Genomic DNA, 12,653 nt, shown 5'->3' on the forward strand with positions numbered 1-12,653 from the left:
ATTTCTCTGTGATTTTCTTCAAAAGGTCATTTTTCATATATGCAACTTAATTTGAACAAGATCTAAAGGTGTCACTTTGTTCTGTAGACGCCGATGTTTTTGACTAGCAAGCTTCATTTTTTGGCTAGTTCTAAAGTATTCTGTTTAGCAGGGCTCAGTTTAAGTGCAGCATACTATCAGATTTTCACAAATGATTTTAATGACAACCCCAAACAAATTGTGCCTCATAATTCATTACTGTGAATTTATTATTCCTATGGCAAATGTTATGTAATCTTATATAAAATAAGCAAGAACTCTTTCACTCTATTACCAGCATATTTTGAGATTAACTCAGCTACGTATTAGATGATGCCATTTTTTCCTATACCTGTTCCAGTTCTGTGACTGTCCTCTTACCATGTCCTTGTCAGGGTGCAGCTGGGCTGGAATAAAAAGGATAAAGATGTGCTGCAACCTGTGTTTGCCTGCGGGAGGTGTGGACTCATTTTTTCCTCCATCAATAATGAGATAACAGGCACAAAAAAAAAGATTTGGTTCTAGATGCTTGTTATGCACAAACATCTCACTGTAAAAAATGAACATGTGCCCTACACATACTAGTGAAGTAACTTTCCTAATCTTAAAAATGCCATTGGAAGACGTGCAGTATATACCTGTTCTATACGCGTTTAGATCTTGACCTAATTGAAGGCTGTAAGCTGAGCAGAAATCGAGATCATCGACGTTGGTTTCGAAGTACTGGGAACTGGGAGAAATTGTGCTAACATTGATCATTCCAGGATAATTCTGTTAAACTTTTCTTCCACTTATTTAACGACCAATTGAAGCAGTAAAGTTTTGTGCAGATTTTAAGTCTGTTCTTAAATTGCCCTTTCCAGACTGCCAACAAGTGATGGGAGTGCGTCCAAAGGCAAACAGCAGACCAGTGAACCTGTGCATATTCTAAAGAGATCTTTTGCTAGAACTGTCTCTGTAGTGAGTATTATCAAGTACCCTGTGTCTTTCCTGCTCACTCCTCTGTAATTACAATTTGAGATGTGCGTGTGGAAATAGCTAATAATTATTTTCTTGTGTATTTCAGCAAGCAGTGGCTAGGTACACTGATAAACATGGTGTTACAACTTTCTTTCTTCTTCTGAAGAGTTCAGATATAAACTGCAGTCTAGCTAACTTTAATATTGTCCTGATTGTCCTGAGAGCCTAGAAGTGCATTTGTTTATAAAGTTTAATTTACTTCCCATGAATGACCTAATTGTTTGGGGTTTTTTTTTGAATTTGTAGTTATTGGTTACATTCACTATACAAGCCTTACACTCCTCCAAGAAATTATATATTAACAATTCTCTGCAGTTTTGAGGGAGCTTCATCATATGCTCTCTTATGTGGCTTATGAAGTCCTGTAAGTGCTAATTAGTCATTGGTAATATTAATTTTCCTCTTGGATACATTCCAGTACGCATTAAGATTCAGATAGCATTTAATTAAACTTTAGTAAGCTGAGGTAAGGAGTATTAATAGGCACAGAATATGCAGGTATTAATAGAAGACATTTGCAATTGTGGAAATGCACCAGGAGCTTAGTCAGTTTTGCGGGAGAGAATACTGCGTTAAGTTGAAATGCAACATGCTAAGGCAGGGTAAGGCAAATTGATTTTTTTAAAAGTAAAATAATTTCTTGGTCAGTCACAAATTACACTTATTTCTTTTTCAGTTTTACCCTGTCCGTATCCTCAACTAATAGTCTACTTGAAATACAGATACCCATATAGATCCCATTGCCTAATTTCTTAACCAGCTGTTTTTCTTACTTACATTTTCCTTTTCTTTGATATTCCCTAGTGAGCAGGATGAGCTTCTGCTATTAAGATTTCTTCTAGAAATGTATTTTCTATATGTCTTGCATTTTTAGTAACCATATCATTGCAGCCTACTAACAGATATATCCATTTGCTTAAAGATGTTTGCCCTAAGCTGTCCTATGGCTTTAATGTTCTGCATTGTATCCTCCTCTTCCTGCTGTTATCCCTCCTCACCATAGATCTGAATTTGGGATGAGAGATTTGACTTTCTGGAGACAATTAGGCATTCTGGACATATTTATAAATAGTTTTGAACAATCAGGTTTTCCCTGCAGTTTGAAGGTATTCAGTTCCAAATACTTGCCCTAGGTACCCAGATGCCTTCTGAGGTACAAATATACGAAACTACTAAACACATTTAATAACAGTGGAAGCAAATTTTTCGACAAACAAAACTCTGTAAACTGTTAAATTTCTTGTGAACCACCATGCACTTCTGTTGAAGCTTCAAGTACTGTAGATGAGATAGTTGCATAGCCCCCCCAGGGCCTTGCACATCATACTATTTAAAACTAAAACAAACCCAGCCCTGGTAGAGTTCTTTGCCATTATGGCAATAATGTGTTTTGTTAAAAGTAGGTCCTTCTTTATTTGTATGCAGATTCAGCAAGGGAAAATTACTGCAAATCTGTTGTTACAGATGAATAGAAACAGTTGTTACTTCTCAATTGTTTTATAATTGAAAGACTTCCATGGACAAAGCATGCTATGTATGATAATACATTATAAATTGATTTTATGAAGCAATGTAGTGCAGTATCTCCTGCATTCTCAGTTCTCTTACTTTCAAGCAAAAGGGTTTTCCTATGATGTATGATAGATGTGTGTAGGTGTAAATATGTTTTCATGGAAAGCCTTTTGCTTTTCATCTTATCCTAATGCTGAAAGTTTCCCTGGGTTTGGGGTGCAAAATCTTCTTTCTGCATCCTTCACTTTGTGAAACAGGAGTGCTTTGAGTCTTTACTGAGCATTCTGCACTGGAGTTGGACCACGCTGGTGCTCGGAGTTGAAGAACTTCGTGGGCTGAAAGGATTCCAGTACACTGCTACCCTCTTGGATTTAGAAAGGCTGCGCTTTGTGGGCACTTGCTGTCTGAGGTTGCTGAGGGTCTACACCTGTGAAATATATCCCATATCAGGTATATTTTTTCATTCACTGGATTCATATTTATCAGCAAATAGTGGTATATGGGACGTGGAAAATTTGGTCTAAACGTTCATGTTAACTGTGCTGCGGTGAAATTGCCTGCACACATTTCCATTTGAGCAGTTACTAATTTGCAGTAAAAAATGAGATGTTAACATTATGTACATAATCAAGCATGCAGCACTGCATGTATATTTTAAAATTAATTTATTCTTTGGCTATATAGTCACTTTCTTTTGGACTACTTTGTAGCTTGTGTTAACTCATTTTTGTACATTGTGGCTGCCTTGCTAGGGGGCATGGTCTATTTACATTTGAAAGACAGTATCTGTTTTTCATTCCTGTAGTTTAACAATGTTTAGATTAAAATGCAGAATATATTATGAAAGACTGGAAATTCAAATTTCTAATACTCAGGTTTCTTTGATGTAGTTTAATTTTTACTTCTCCACCTTTCCATATTTTGCAGTGTGAAATTAACTTCTCTAAACGTAGATTCATCAACATTGCTAACTTCTGATTGCTCTGCTCACGTGTGTAATATGTGTACAGAAATGTTTAATTTTTTCTACAGTCATGCACTACTTTTTCTTACCTTGTAGCTACAGCTAAGGCAGTTGTGGAAGAAACCAGCAAACTAGCGGATTGCATTGGAAAAACTAGGACTTTGCTGAGAAAAATCTTATCTGAAGGAGTTGATCACTGCATGGTGAAGTTGGATAATGACCCTCAAGGGTATCTCAGCCAGCCCCTGAGCCTTTTAGAAGCGGTTCTTCAGGAATGCCACAATACTTTCACAGCTTGCTTCCATTCCTTCTATCCCACGCCAACTCTCCAGTGGGCATGCCTTTGTGACTTGCTGAATTGCTTGGATCAGGTACACTAAAATGCTGCAAGTGAATATTACAGCTTACTTTGTTGTTTTCTTCAAAGAAAAGGCCAAACAGTATTTCTTTTCTTTATTCCTGTTTTTGTTCGTTCTGTTTTGCCACTTGAATTCTTCCATGTTTCTTTTTAATCTCTATGAAAAAAAAAACATGTCCAAGTTCAAAAAGGACTAGGACCTTCTGTCTTTAAAACCCATTAAGCCTTTTAAAATTCAAGGAAGAATCAGTCCTGTAACATATTATTCCAATTAAATTATTTAATCAATTATAATAGAGTTTTGTCTTCAAAAAGTCTCATGATCCCAAAGTAATTTTAAGTGGCTTCATTGTTTTAAAATGTATGTCCAAAAGCAAATTCTAATTGCTCAGATTCAAAAGATTTAAATGTAAGTTCTGAGTTTCATTGTGAGATAAAGTAAAATTCACAGAAGAGCTAACAGTGTATAAAATTACTTATTTATATTATTTTATGATTACAATAAAACGGGAACGCTCTTTTCAAAAGTTGTTTTTCATTCCCAATGCTGCAAGAATTACATAAAAAGTTTTATTTTTTTAGTTCTGTGTCTGTTGTTCTGAAATTGTCTGAAAGTTGCTAGGAAAATGGAAGAGGGTAGCCAGCTTCGTGTGCAGGATTCAGGTATACACTCACTTCTTGGTTCTGCTGTGAACACAAGACTTGCAGAATGAAAGCATCTCTCTTTTATCCCGGAGTTCTGTGAAGATTCAGACATGAAGTATTTTAAGATACGGAGGTGTTAAAGGGAAGCGCTGCTTTAATACTGAGAATACACAGAAAATCCTAATATTTTAAAACATAACCAACTTTGAGCCTGCTGCTACCTCTTTGTGATGTGTATTTTTTGCATGGGCTCTTCACGGAGGGGGCTCTGCCCTTCCGTTCACTCCCCGTTCCCTTTCTAGGACATCCAGGAAGCGAACTTCAAGACGTCGAGCAGCCGGCTGCTCGCGGCGGTGATGTCGGCGCTGTGCCACACGTCGGTGAAGCTCACCTCCATCTTCCCCATCGCCTACGACGGGGAGGCGCTCCTGCGCTCCATGGTCAAGCAGGTCAGCACCGAGAACGACTCCGCGCTGGCCCACCGCTTCCCTCTGCTGGTGGCCCACATGGAAAAACTTAGTCAGGTGAGGATAATAGTCTAAAAATGGAACAATGCCTTCAGTTTGGCAGCTGAACATGAGCAATTATGTAAATTGTAGTTTGGGCTTTTTAAGTTTGTAGCTGAATTTGCCCAGATGTTTCCTTCCAACTGGATTGTTTCAGAAATGTACACTTTTATCAAAACTTTATCTTTTAGTCTGAAAATTTTCAGTTATTCTTACATAGAGAATGTTTGAGCAAATATGATCATTACACCTTTTTCGAAATCATATAATAAGTATATTTTAGAGTTGTTCTTTTGTTGCCTCTTGTTGCCTATGTTTTCTTGACTCTTCAATTACCTGATGTTTATAAGAGGTGAAAAGCAAGTTGTCTTTTCTAAATTCTCTTTTTTCATATCACAGAGTGAAGAAAATGTTTCAGGGATGACAAGCTTTCGGGAAGTGCTGGAAAAGATGTTGGTCATTGTTGTTTTACCAGTGCGGAACAGCCTTAGGCGAGAAAATGAGCTTTTCTCTTCACACCTTGTTTCTAATACCTGTGGGTTACTGGCTAGTGTTGTCAGTGAGCTTACGGCGTCTGCACTGGGATCCGAGGTGAGGCTGCTGTAAAATCATTCTTAATAAAAGTCTTTCAGGGCATTTGTATTATTGATATGATATATGCGGTTACAGAGGTGTATAGATCTTTCCCAAATCTTGCTTCTTCTCTAGTAACTTTCTGATGTCTGGCATAGTTCTAAAAGCAAGTGTTCACTGTATTAGTGAAATGCTGCCCCCGATTAGCTACTTCATTACGGCAGTATTTCTTTTTGAGTGTTTTTTTTTTGAAGATTTCTTTAGAGGGTTTTTCTTTTTGCACATTTGTATAGGTGTTTATGTACTTGAAATACATTCTTTCAGTACACATTGGAGGCAGTTCCACGTTTCTGAACATCAGTGTGCCAATGATGGCATTGTGGGTGCCTTGTATGCTTTATTCTATCATGTTTTTGGTTTTGAGTCAGAATTTGTGATCTATTTTGTTCATGCATTGTGTAGCTCCCCCTTTTATATGTATAAATAGACATACATGTATTTGCATGCATACATATATGGAAATGTAAGAAATAATGAGACTTCAATAGAATTTTTCTTGTTTATCTGCTTTTCATCAGAAAATTGAGCGTCCTTTTGAGTTTAACTATGGTGTGTGGTTATGAAACTCTGGATTTTAAGATTCCCCTCTTACAGGATTGTAATATCTTTGAATGATAGAAATGTACATTCATTTTAACAAAGACACATCACTTTGGGTGTACTACCAGTAGATTTTTTGACAGAAAGGAACCAGTTTATGATAATCTCTCAATTAAAGATGGTTTCTGATGTAGTTTTCCCCTCCTGATCATGGTTTTAGCAAAGGCATATGTATCTAACTCTTCTTTTTTAAACATGTTTAAGGTATCAGCTATGCTGATTCATCCTATTAAATGTATATTTAAAATATTTGAACATTTTGGAATTATACAGAATTATATTTCTTTTTATCTGAAGCTGGAAAGAAGTTCTAACAGTGGCATTTTTTATAATTTATTCTTTTTTGATTTACTGTGTTAAAAAAGTCAATTTAATTAACCTCGCTTTATTAAATGTTGCTTGTATCTCACTTCTACAGGTCGATGGACTGAATTCTCTCCATTCTGTCAAGTCCACCCCAAATCGCTTCACTAAAACAAGTCAGGGAAGAAGCTGGAATACTGGGAATGGATCCCCTGATGCAATATGTTTCTCTGTGGACAAACCTAGTGTAGTTGTAGTAGGATTTTCTGTTTATGGAGGAGGAGGAATTCATGAGTATGAGTTGGAAGTATTAGTTGATGATGTAAGTATTTTACCTGGGGAAAAAAAAAAAAAAAGGGAACCCAAGTAACCTCAGAGTTATTCACAATATGTTTTATGGTATAATATGTATTGTTACACAGCCTCGCCTGCCAATACAACAGTGCATTAAGGGTTTCTTGGTTTGTTTTGGGGAGTGTTTTTTGTGATATTGCAAGTTACATACCTTGTCCACTGTATTCCTTATCATTGTTCATGCAAGAAAATGTAACGTATTTTGATTGAACGTGTCACTTATTTACATTACAAACCTATTAAAACGGCTTTTTTTTTTTTCTTGAATCAGAGTGATCACACCGGAGACTCAACTCATTCTCATAGGTGGACATCTTTAGAGTTAGTTAAAGGAACTTACACCACAGATGATTCTCCCAGTGACATAGCTGAAATCAGACTTGACAAAGTTGTGCCACTGAAGGTAAATAAATGAAGTATACATGGCCAGGGGTTTCATATGACTTCTAAAGATACCAAAATTTAGAATATTACAAATGAATTATTTTCTCTTTACACATTTAAAAAAATGATCTTAAGACATTTACGTTATAAATTTTCTGTCACTCTGTAACTGAAAAGTGCAAATCTTGTCAGAAAAAGAAATTAAATCTTAATTTTTATAATAACATAGAATATATTATCCCTTGTTTAGTACTTTAAATATTCTCCAATGTGCAGAGTTTTAATATGCCATTTGGTAGCAAACTTTATTGTATAACTGGTCACTTTCCAAGTAATAAGTAATGTTTTACATAAATTATGCTTTGTAACTTGAGAGCAGCTTTAGGTAGTAATTTTTACTTTTGCGAAGTGCTAGTTCTTTTTCAATTAATTACATCTTTGAGTGCTTTGCAGCACTTTTTGCACTTTGAAGTATTCATGTAACATAATAATTACTTTCATGAACCTCGCCTGTCTGTTTGTTCTATACCGTGTATTATTTTTGCCTCTCCTTCACGAGGAAAACGTGAAGTACGCAGTTCGGCTGAGGAACTACGGCAGCCGAACCGCCAACGGAGACGGAGGGATGACGACAGTTCAGTGTCCAGATGGGGTAACCTTCACGTTTAGCACATGCAGCCTGAGCAGTAACGGCACAAACCAAACACGAGGACAAATTCCCCAGATTCTTTATTACAGGTTTGTGAGCTGTCATGATCCATTTCCCAGAAGAGTGAATAAAACCACTTTAATATTGTACCACATCTATTTATGTCTGTAAAAAAGCATGTGGGTAAGGGGAGAGAGATTCTTTAGCAGCAGTATCTTGTTCTTTCAGTGATGTTTCAGTCTTAGGTTATTTTGTGAAGACAGTTTTGGGGCACCGGTTGCTCTCTGTCTCTTTCAGTCTTTTCCCATTCTCTTTTTTTTTTTAATTTGATGAATATTCTGGCAGTTCATCTCTCTTGTTATATTCATTATCACTCCAGCTTTTACATTGTAATATAGGAAATGGGTTAAATGAACTACTTCAATCTCTGTTTTTCCTATAACATGAGAGTTTTTTGAGGGAGAGGAGGAAAGGCTTTTCCTTTCTGAAACTAGTCCCTGGAAGCATTTTTCTCTCTGAGGACATCTGAATATAAGAATTACTTCCATTATCTGTTCAGCAAAGAAATGTTACACACCTTTAAGAATCCATCAATTTCTGTGGTGAATAGCTCATCGTTGATAGATCTGAGAAATAAAAGCACGGAATCATAATTTATTTTGATTCCTAGTTATATGGGAAATGTATTCAGATTTATGTCATCCTATTAAAACAATAACAAAAGGCGAAGGTAAGTAGTGCTACAACAAAATGATGCATTTTGGACTAGGAGTTGTCACAAGCAGGTGGTAATCTTAACAACTTTGGAGGTGCTAAAATGGGAAGAAATAGTTGCCAGCAAAATTTTAGTAATAGTATATTGGAAGATACAAGGTAGTTGTGAACTATATTTTAAAAATCAGATTTGCCGTACTTGAAGACAAAGATTCAGCATGTCAGTAATGAACAGTAAGTTGATCAGCAGGGCTTGTAAAAACCACACTTGTACTTTAAGGCTTTTCAAATACAAGCAGAGTTGATCTGACAGTTGTTGCTTATACAAATGCCAAGAAAGACCATGTCAAAAGAAGTGTGTTAATATGCTTTTGATAGGGAGAGAAATGCATTGGAAGGATTTGTTAAAACTGTACTGCTGAGTTGTCTCCCAGCGAGTAATAAATTTAAATTAAAAAGGCTTTCGCCTGCCAGCAAAGTTACAGTTGTAGCACACAGTAACAAAAAAAAAAAAAAAAGAAAAAAAGGATTGCACAAGTGCTCTCATCATTTCATCAGTTACTCCTATTAAAGTGTCAGTGTTTTGGAGAAATGAAAAGTTCTATCTTAGAAACTGCAGGACTGTGCATTAAATGATTGTTGGAAAGTATTTCTAGCCTTTCATGGCATTTGGAAGATTTGTACCCGAGGGTGACCTCAGTTGCTAAATGTCCTGTCTGTTTTTCTTCACAGTAGCTTAGTGCTCAGATGTGTTTCATCTCTTCCAAAGTTTAAGTAACAAAAGTTGTGACTCAGCTTGTGATCGAGGACAGTTTCTGGATTTATTAAATCCAGAAAAATATGTTTTGTTTCATCAATTGTTTCATTGGAGTAAATCTTCATCCTAAACAGTCTTGTTAAACCATCATTCAAGCTGTTCTAAAGAGCTATTCGTATTCTCATTTCCTTAGGATAACAAAGATAAGGGCTCTGACGCAGCTAGATAAACCGGCAGGTTTCTCAGGCTTTTCCTCTGGGAAGCATAACTACTGGGTCTCATGAAAAGAAGTACTTGACATTGCAGAGCAAATTTGACTTGAGAGTCTGTATTTTGTTGAATGCTGTTATAGTTCGCTCATCTCGTGCCCAAAGTAAAGGAAGGAATGTTGTACTGTTTTAGAGTATGTGAACCCCGCCAGCTGAGAGAAACTTTTCTCTGTTTGAAGAAATTCTAAAATGAGACGGTAATCAAATCCTCTTTCCAAAGAGGGATACTACAATATTAGGGAAAGAAATCCATAGATATATAAGGATTTGTAAGAATGCTTAATTTAATTCATAGAGAAGGATAAGCATCTTTGCTGTACATTTCATTTGGTTGCATGAGGTTTAAATGTAAGAAATCCAAATGAGAATTGGAAACTTGCTTCACCTGTGACTGAGTGACTTAAGTTGTCTATGCCAAAGACAGATCACTTATCATAGACTGGGCTTGGATTAGTTAAAAGTTATTTCTGGAGTGTTTTGACTCAAAAATATCACTTATATGTCTCAAGTGAGTAGTTTTGTTTATCAACTCCATAAGTTGGTTAGGGGAACCTACTTTCAAGGAGAAATCTCTGCATTAAGGTTAGCTCAATGTTGTATTTCTAAAGCAAAATAAATCTAGAATCTAGAATAAGGAGGATCTCGTAGAGAGAAAGGAGAAGACTCGTAGAAGGTCTTCTACGAGTTATGTAACTGCAGAAACTGGAAGAGTATTATTGCTTATAACTGCTTTTGGAAGAGTATTAATGGTTTCTTGTTGTTCTATCATAAATGAATTATTTTAACTGTTATATGCTAAAAATCAATCAGTCATTTTTTTTTATGTTAATATTGTGCTTTGTGAGCTTACTCTAACTTAATCCACCACCCAGGAGTGAGTATGATGGAGATCTACAGTCACAGCTTTTGAGCAAAGCTAATGAAGAAGATAAGAATTGTAGCAGAGCTCTCTCCGTTGTGAGCGCTGTTGTCCGAGCGGCCAAAGACCTCCTGCACAGGGCTCTCGCTGTGGATGGTAAGACCTTCCAAAACTGAAGCTTAGTTTCTTTCTTTGATAGTAGGAGTTGAAAGTAGGATTTCAGTCTTTCAATAGTTGTAATAATATTTTCTTCTGCCCTCCCAAGAATATTTTTCTAACTGATCTTTGCTGTAGTTATCAAACTGTGAGCAATCCTGCACTTGAGATGTCTCAGACAGATGTCTCATCTAAAGCTACTCTTCAATTTAGCTATCATAGTATCAAAGCTGGTAATGTTCTGTAAGCCAGAAACTGTGCTGGTGGGTCAGTTCCAAATCTTACTGAATAATTTGTACAGTGGTGGAGATTAGGGAAACTGGTGAAAATAAAGCATTAATAAGCACTTAAACATCTACTTTTGAGAAATGTAGACATCAAACGTGGTTTGATTTTTGAGCCACTCTGCCTTTATGGTGAAAGTAATTTAAAGTAAAAAGTGGAAGTAGAGCTCATGAAAAGCACATCAGAAAAATAAGTTGTGTTCTGAACTGCGATGCATTTATGCTACAGAATATTATAATACCTGTGTTATAATTATCTTCATTTAGCTGAAGACATTCCAGAACTGCTCAGCTCTTCCAGTCTGTTTTCCATGCTGCTTCCCCTCATAATAGCCTACATAGGACCAGTTGCGGCGGCTATTCCCAAGGTATGTTCCTCAATAGAAATTACTGAACAAAGTTAAGAATATTTTATAAGGAAAAGGTGTAGGCTGAGACTATGAAAATGTGAACTTTTTTGCACATTGATAAGTTATTTATATCTGACCACTGGACTCTGTATGAATTTTCCAAGAGTCAAAAATTTTCAAAACATGGGAAGTCATGTGTTTTTTTTACTTACTTTGAAGACATTGTGAAAAGATGCCTTAAGGAAGCAGAGAAGAAGAAAAATGGCTTTGACAGCAAGAAGAGCCAGAAAACTTAGAGGGGTCTGGGTTTATTAGCTATTTATTGATGATTTTCAGAGGCATAGGATGTCCTTTATTATTTATTTATAAAATTTCTATTTATAGAATGAACATCTAAAGCACTGGTAGTCACTCATTAAACAATAATTATGTCTACCAAATTTAGAAATGGGAATATGGCAAAATATAAGTAAAAACAGCCTCACTTTTCAGTGGCAGAGCATGCTTGCATGTGTTTGCCCTGGAACAGTCTTTGGAATATCTCTAAATTAATGCTTTGTAAAAATACCTAACATCAAATTCAATCGAATTAATATGCAATATAGCATAGGGAACCTTACCAGTCTGAAGTCATGGGCTTAAATCTGTGAACAGATTTACAAATGTTCCTAATCCATAGCTGATAGACAGTATTTTATTGCTTTTTCATGAATTATCTCTCTCTCCAGTAGCTATCAACTCTCTGAACTATAAGTTCTCTTTAAGGGAGAAGGAAGGAGGACTGGCAGCTTAAAATCTAGTGCATTCATTTTATTAAGAAGAATTTCAAGTTACTTTGTTACCATGATGAATCCTAGGTCAAGAGCCCTTCTGCTCTGAGAAAACAATAAAAAATGACAGGGAGAGTGTGTTTATTTTGTACAGTGTAGAGATACATAAGCTGAATATTTGAAAAATAACTTTTGATAAAACAGTGTAATTGAATGATTGCTAGCTATATGCCTTCAATACAACATTTGTCTTTCTTAGCAAATGTTTTGCTGTTAATGGCTTTTCAGTTGTTTAGATGGTGTTTTAATGAATGCATGTTTGCAAACTCAGATTTTTCTTCCATTTTTTGTTAAGTCTCTAAGATGGGTATTTGGCTGAGATGAATGTAGTGGTGCTCTTCCTGTAAGGCTTGAATAGATTCAGAACTGCAAAATAGGGCTGAATCAATTGTATGATAGTGATATAGAGAATATCAAAAGAAAAAAAAAAAGCATTGTAGCTGGATGTAGACAAGTGAGCAGTGTTTTTACCCAATCTCCAGTAAAAC

General features: G+C 36.0%; 1 protein-coding gene across 1 annotated transcript in view; it reads left to right on the top strand.

Annotated features, from left to right (window-relative positions):
- The window catches only part of MYCBP2 (MYC binding protein 2), a 180,299-nt gene that overhangs the window by 83,922 nt on the left and 83,724 nt on the right, over positions 1-12,653 (top strand). The window contains exons 30-39 of the mRNA XM_088540301.1: positions 882-978; positions 2,808-3,000; positions 3,611-3,885; positions 4,820-5,041; positions 5,423-5,614; positions 6,675-6,881; positions 7,185-7,316; positions 7,857-8,035; positions 10,559-10,701; positions 11,253-11,353. Of these exons, the coding sequence (XP_088396427.1) occupies positions 882-978; positions 2,808-3,000; positions 3,611-3,885; positions 4,820-5,041; positions 5,423-5,614; positions 6,675-6,881; positions 7,185-7,316; positions 7,857-8,035; positions 10,559-10,701; positions 11,253-11,353 (1,741 nt within the window). The remainder of the gene's footprint in view (positions 1-881; positions 979-2,807; positions 3,001-3,610; positions 3,886-4,819; positions 5,042-5,422; positions 5,615-6,674; positions 6,882-7,184; positions 7,317-7,856; positions 8,036-10,558; positions 10,702-11,252; positions 11,354-12,653) is intronic.

The sequence above is a fragment of the Tinamus guttatus genome, unplaced genomic scaffold, assembly GCF_059628265.1.
Source record: "Tinamus guttatus ecotype Peru unplaced genomic scaffold, ASM5962826v1 Tinamus_guttatus_pri_ptg000058l, whole genome shotgun sequence".
Taxonomy (NCBI): Eukaryota; Metazoa; Chordata; class Aves; order Tinamiformes; family Tinamidae; genus Tinamus; species Tinamus guttatus.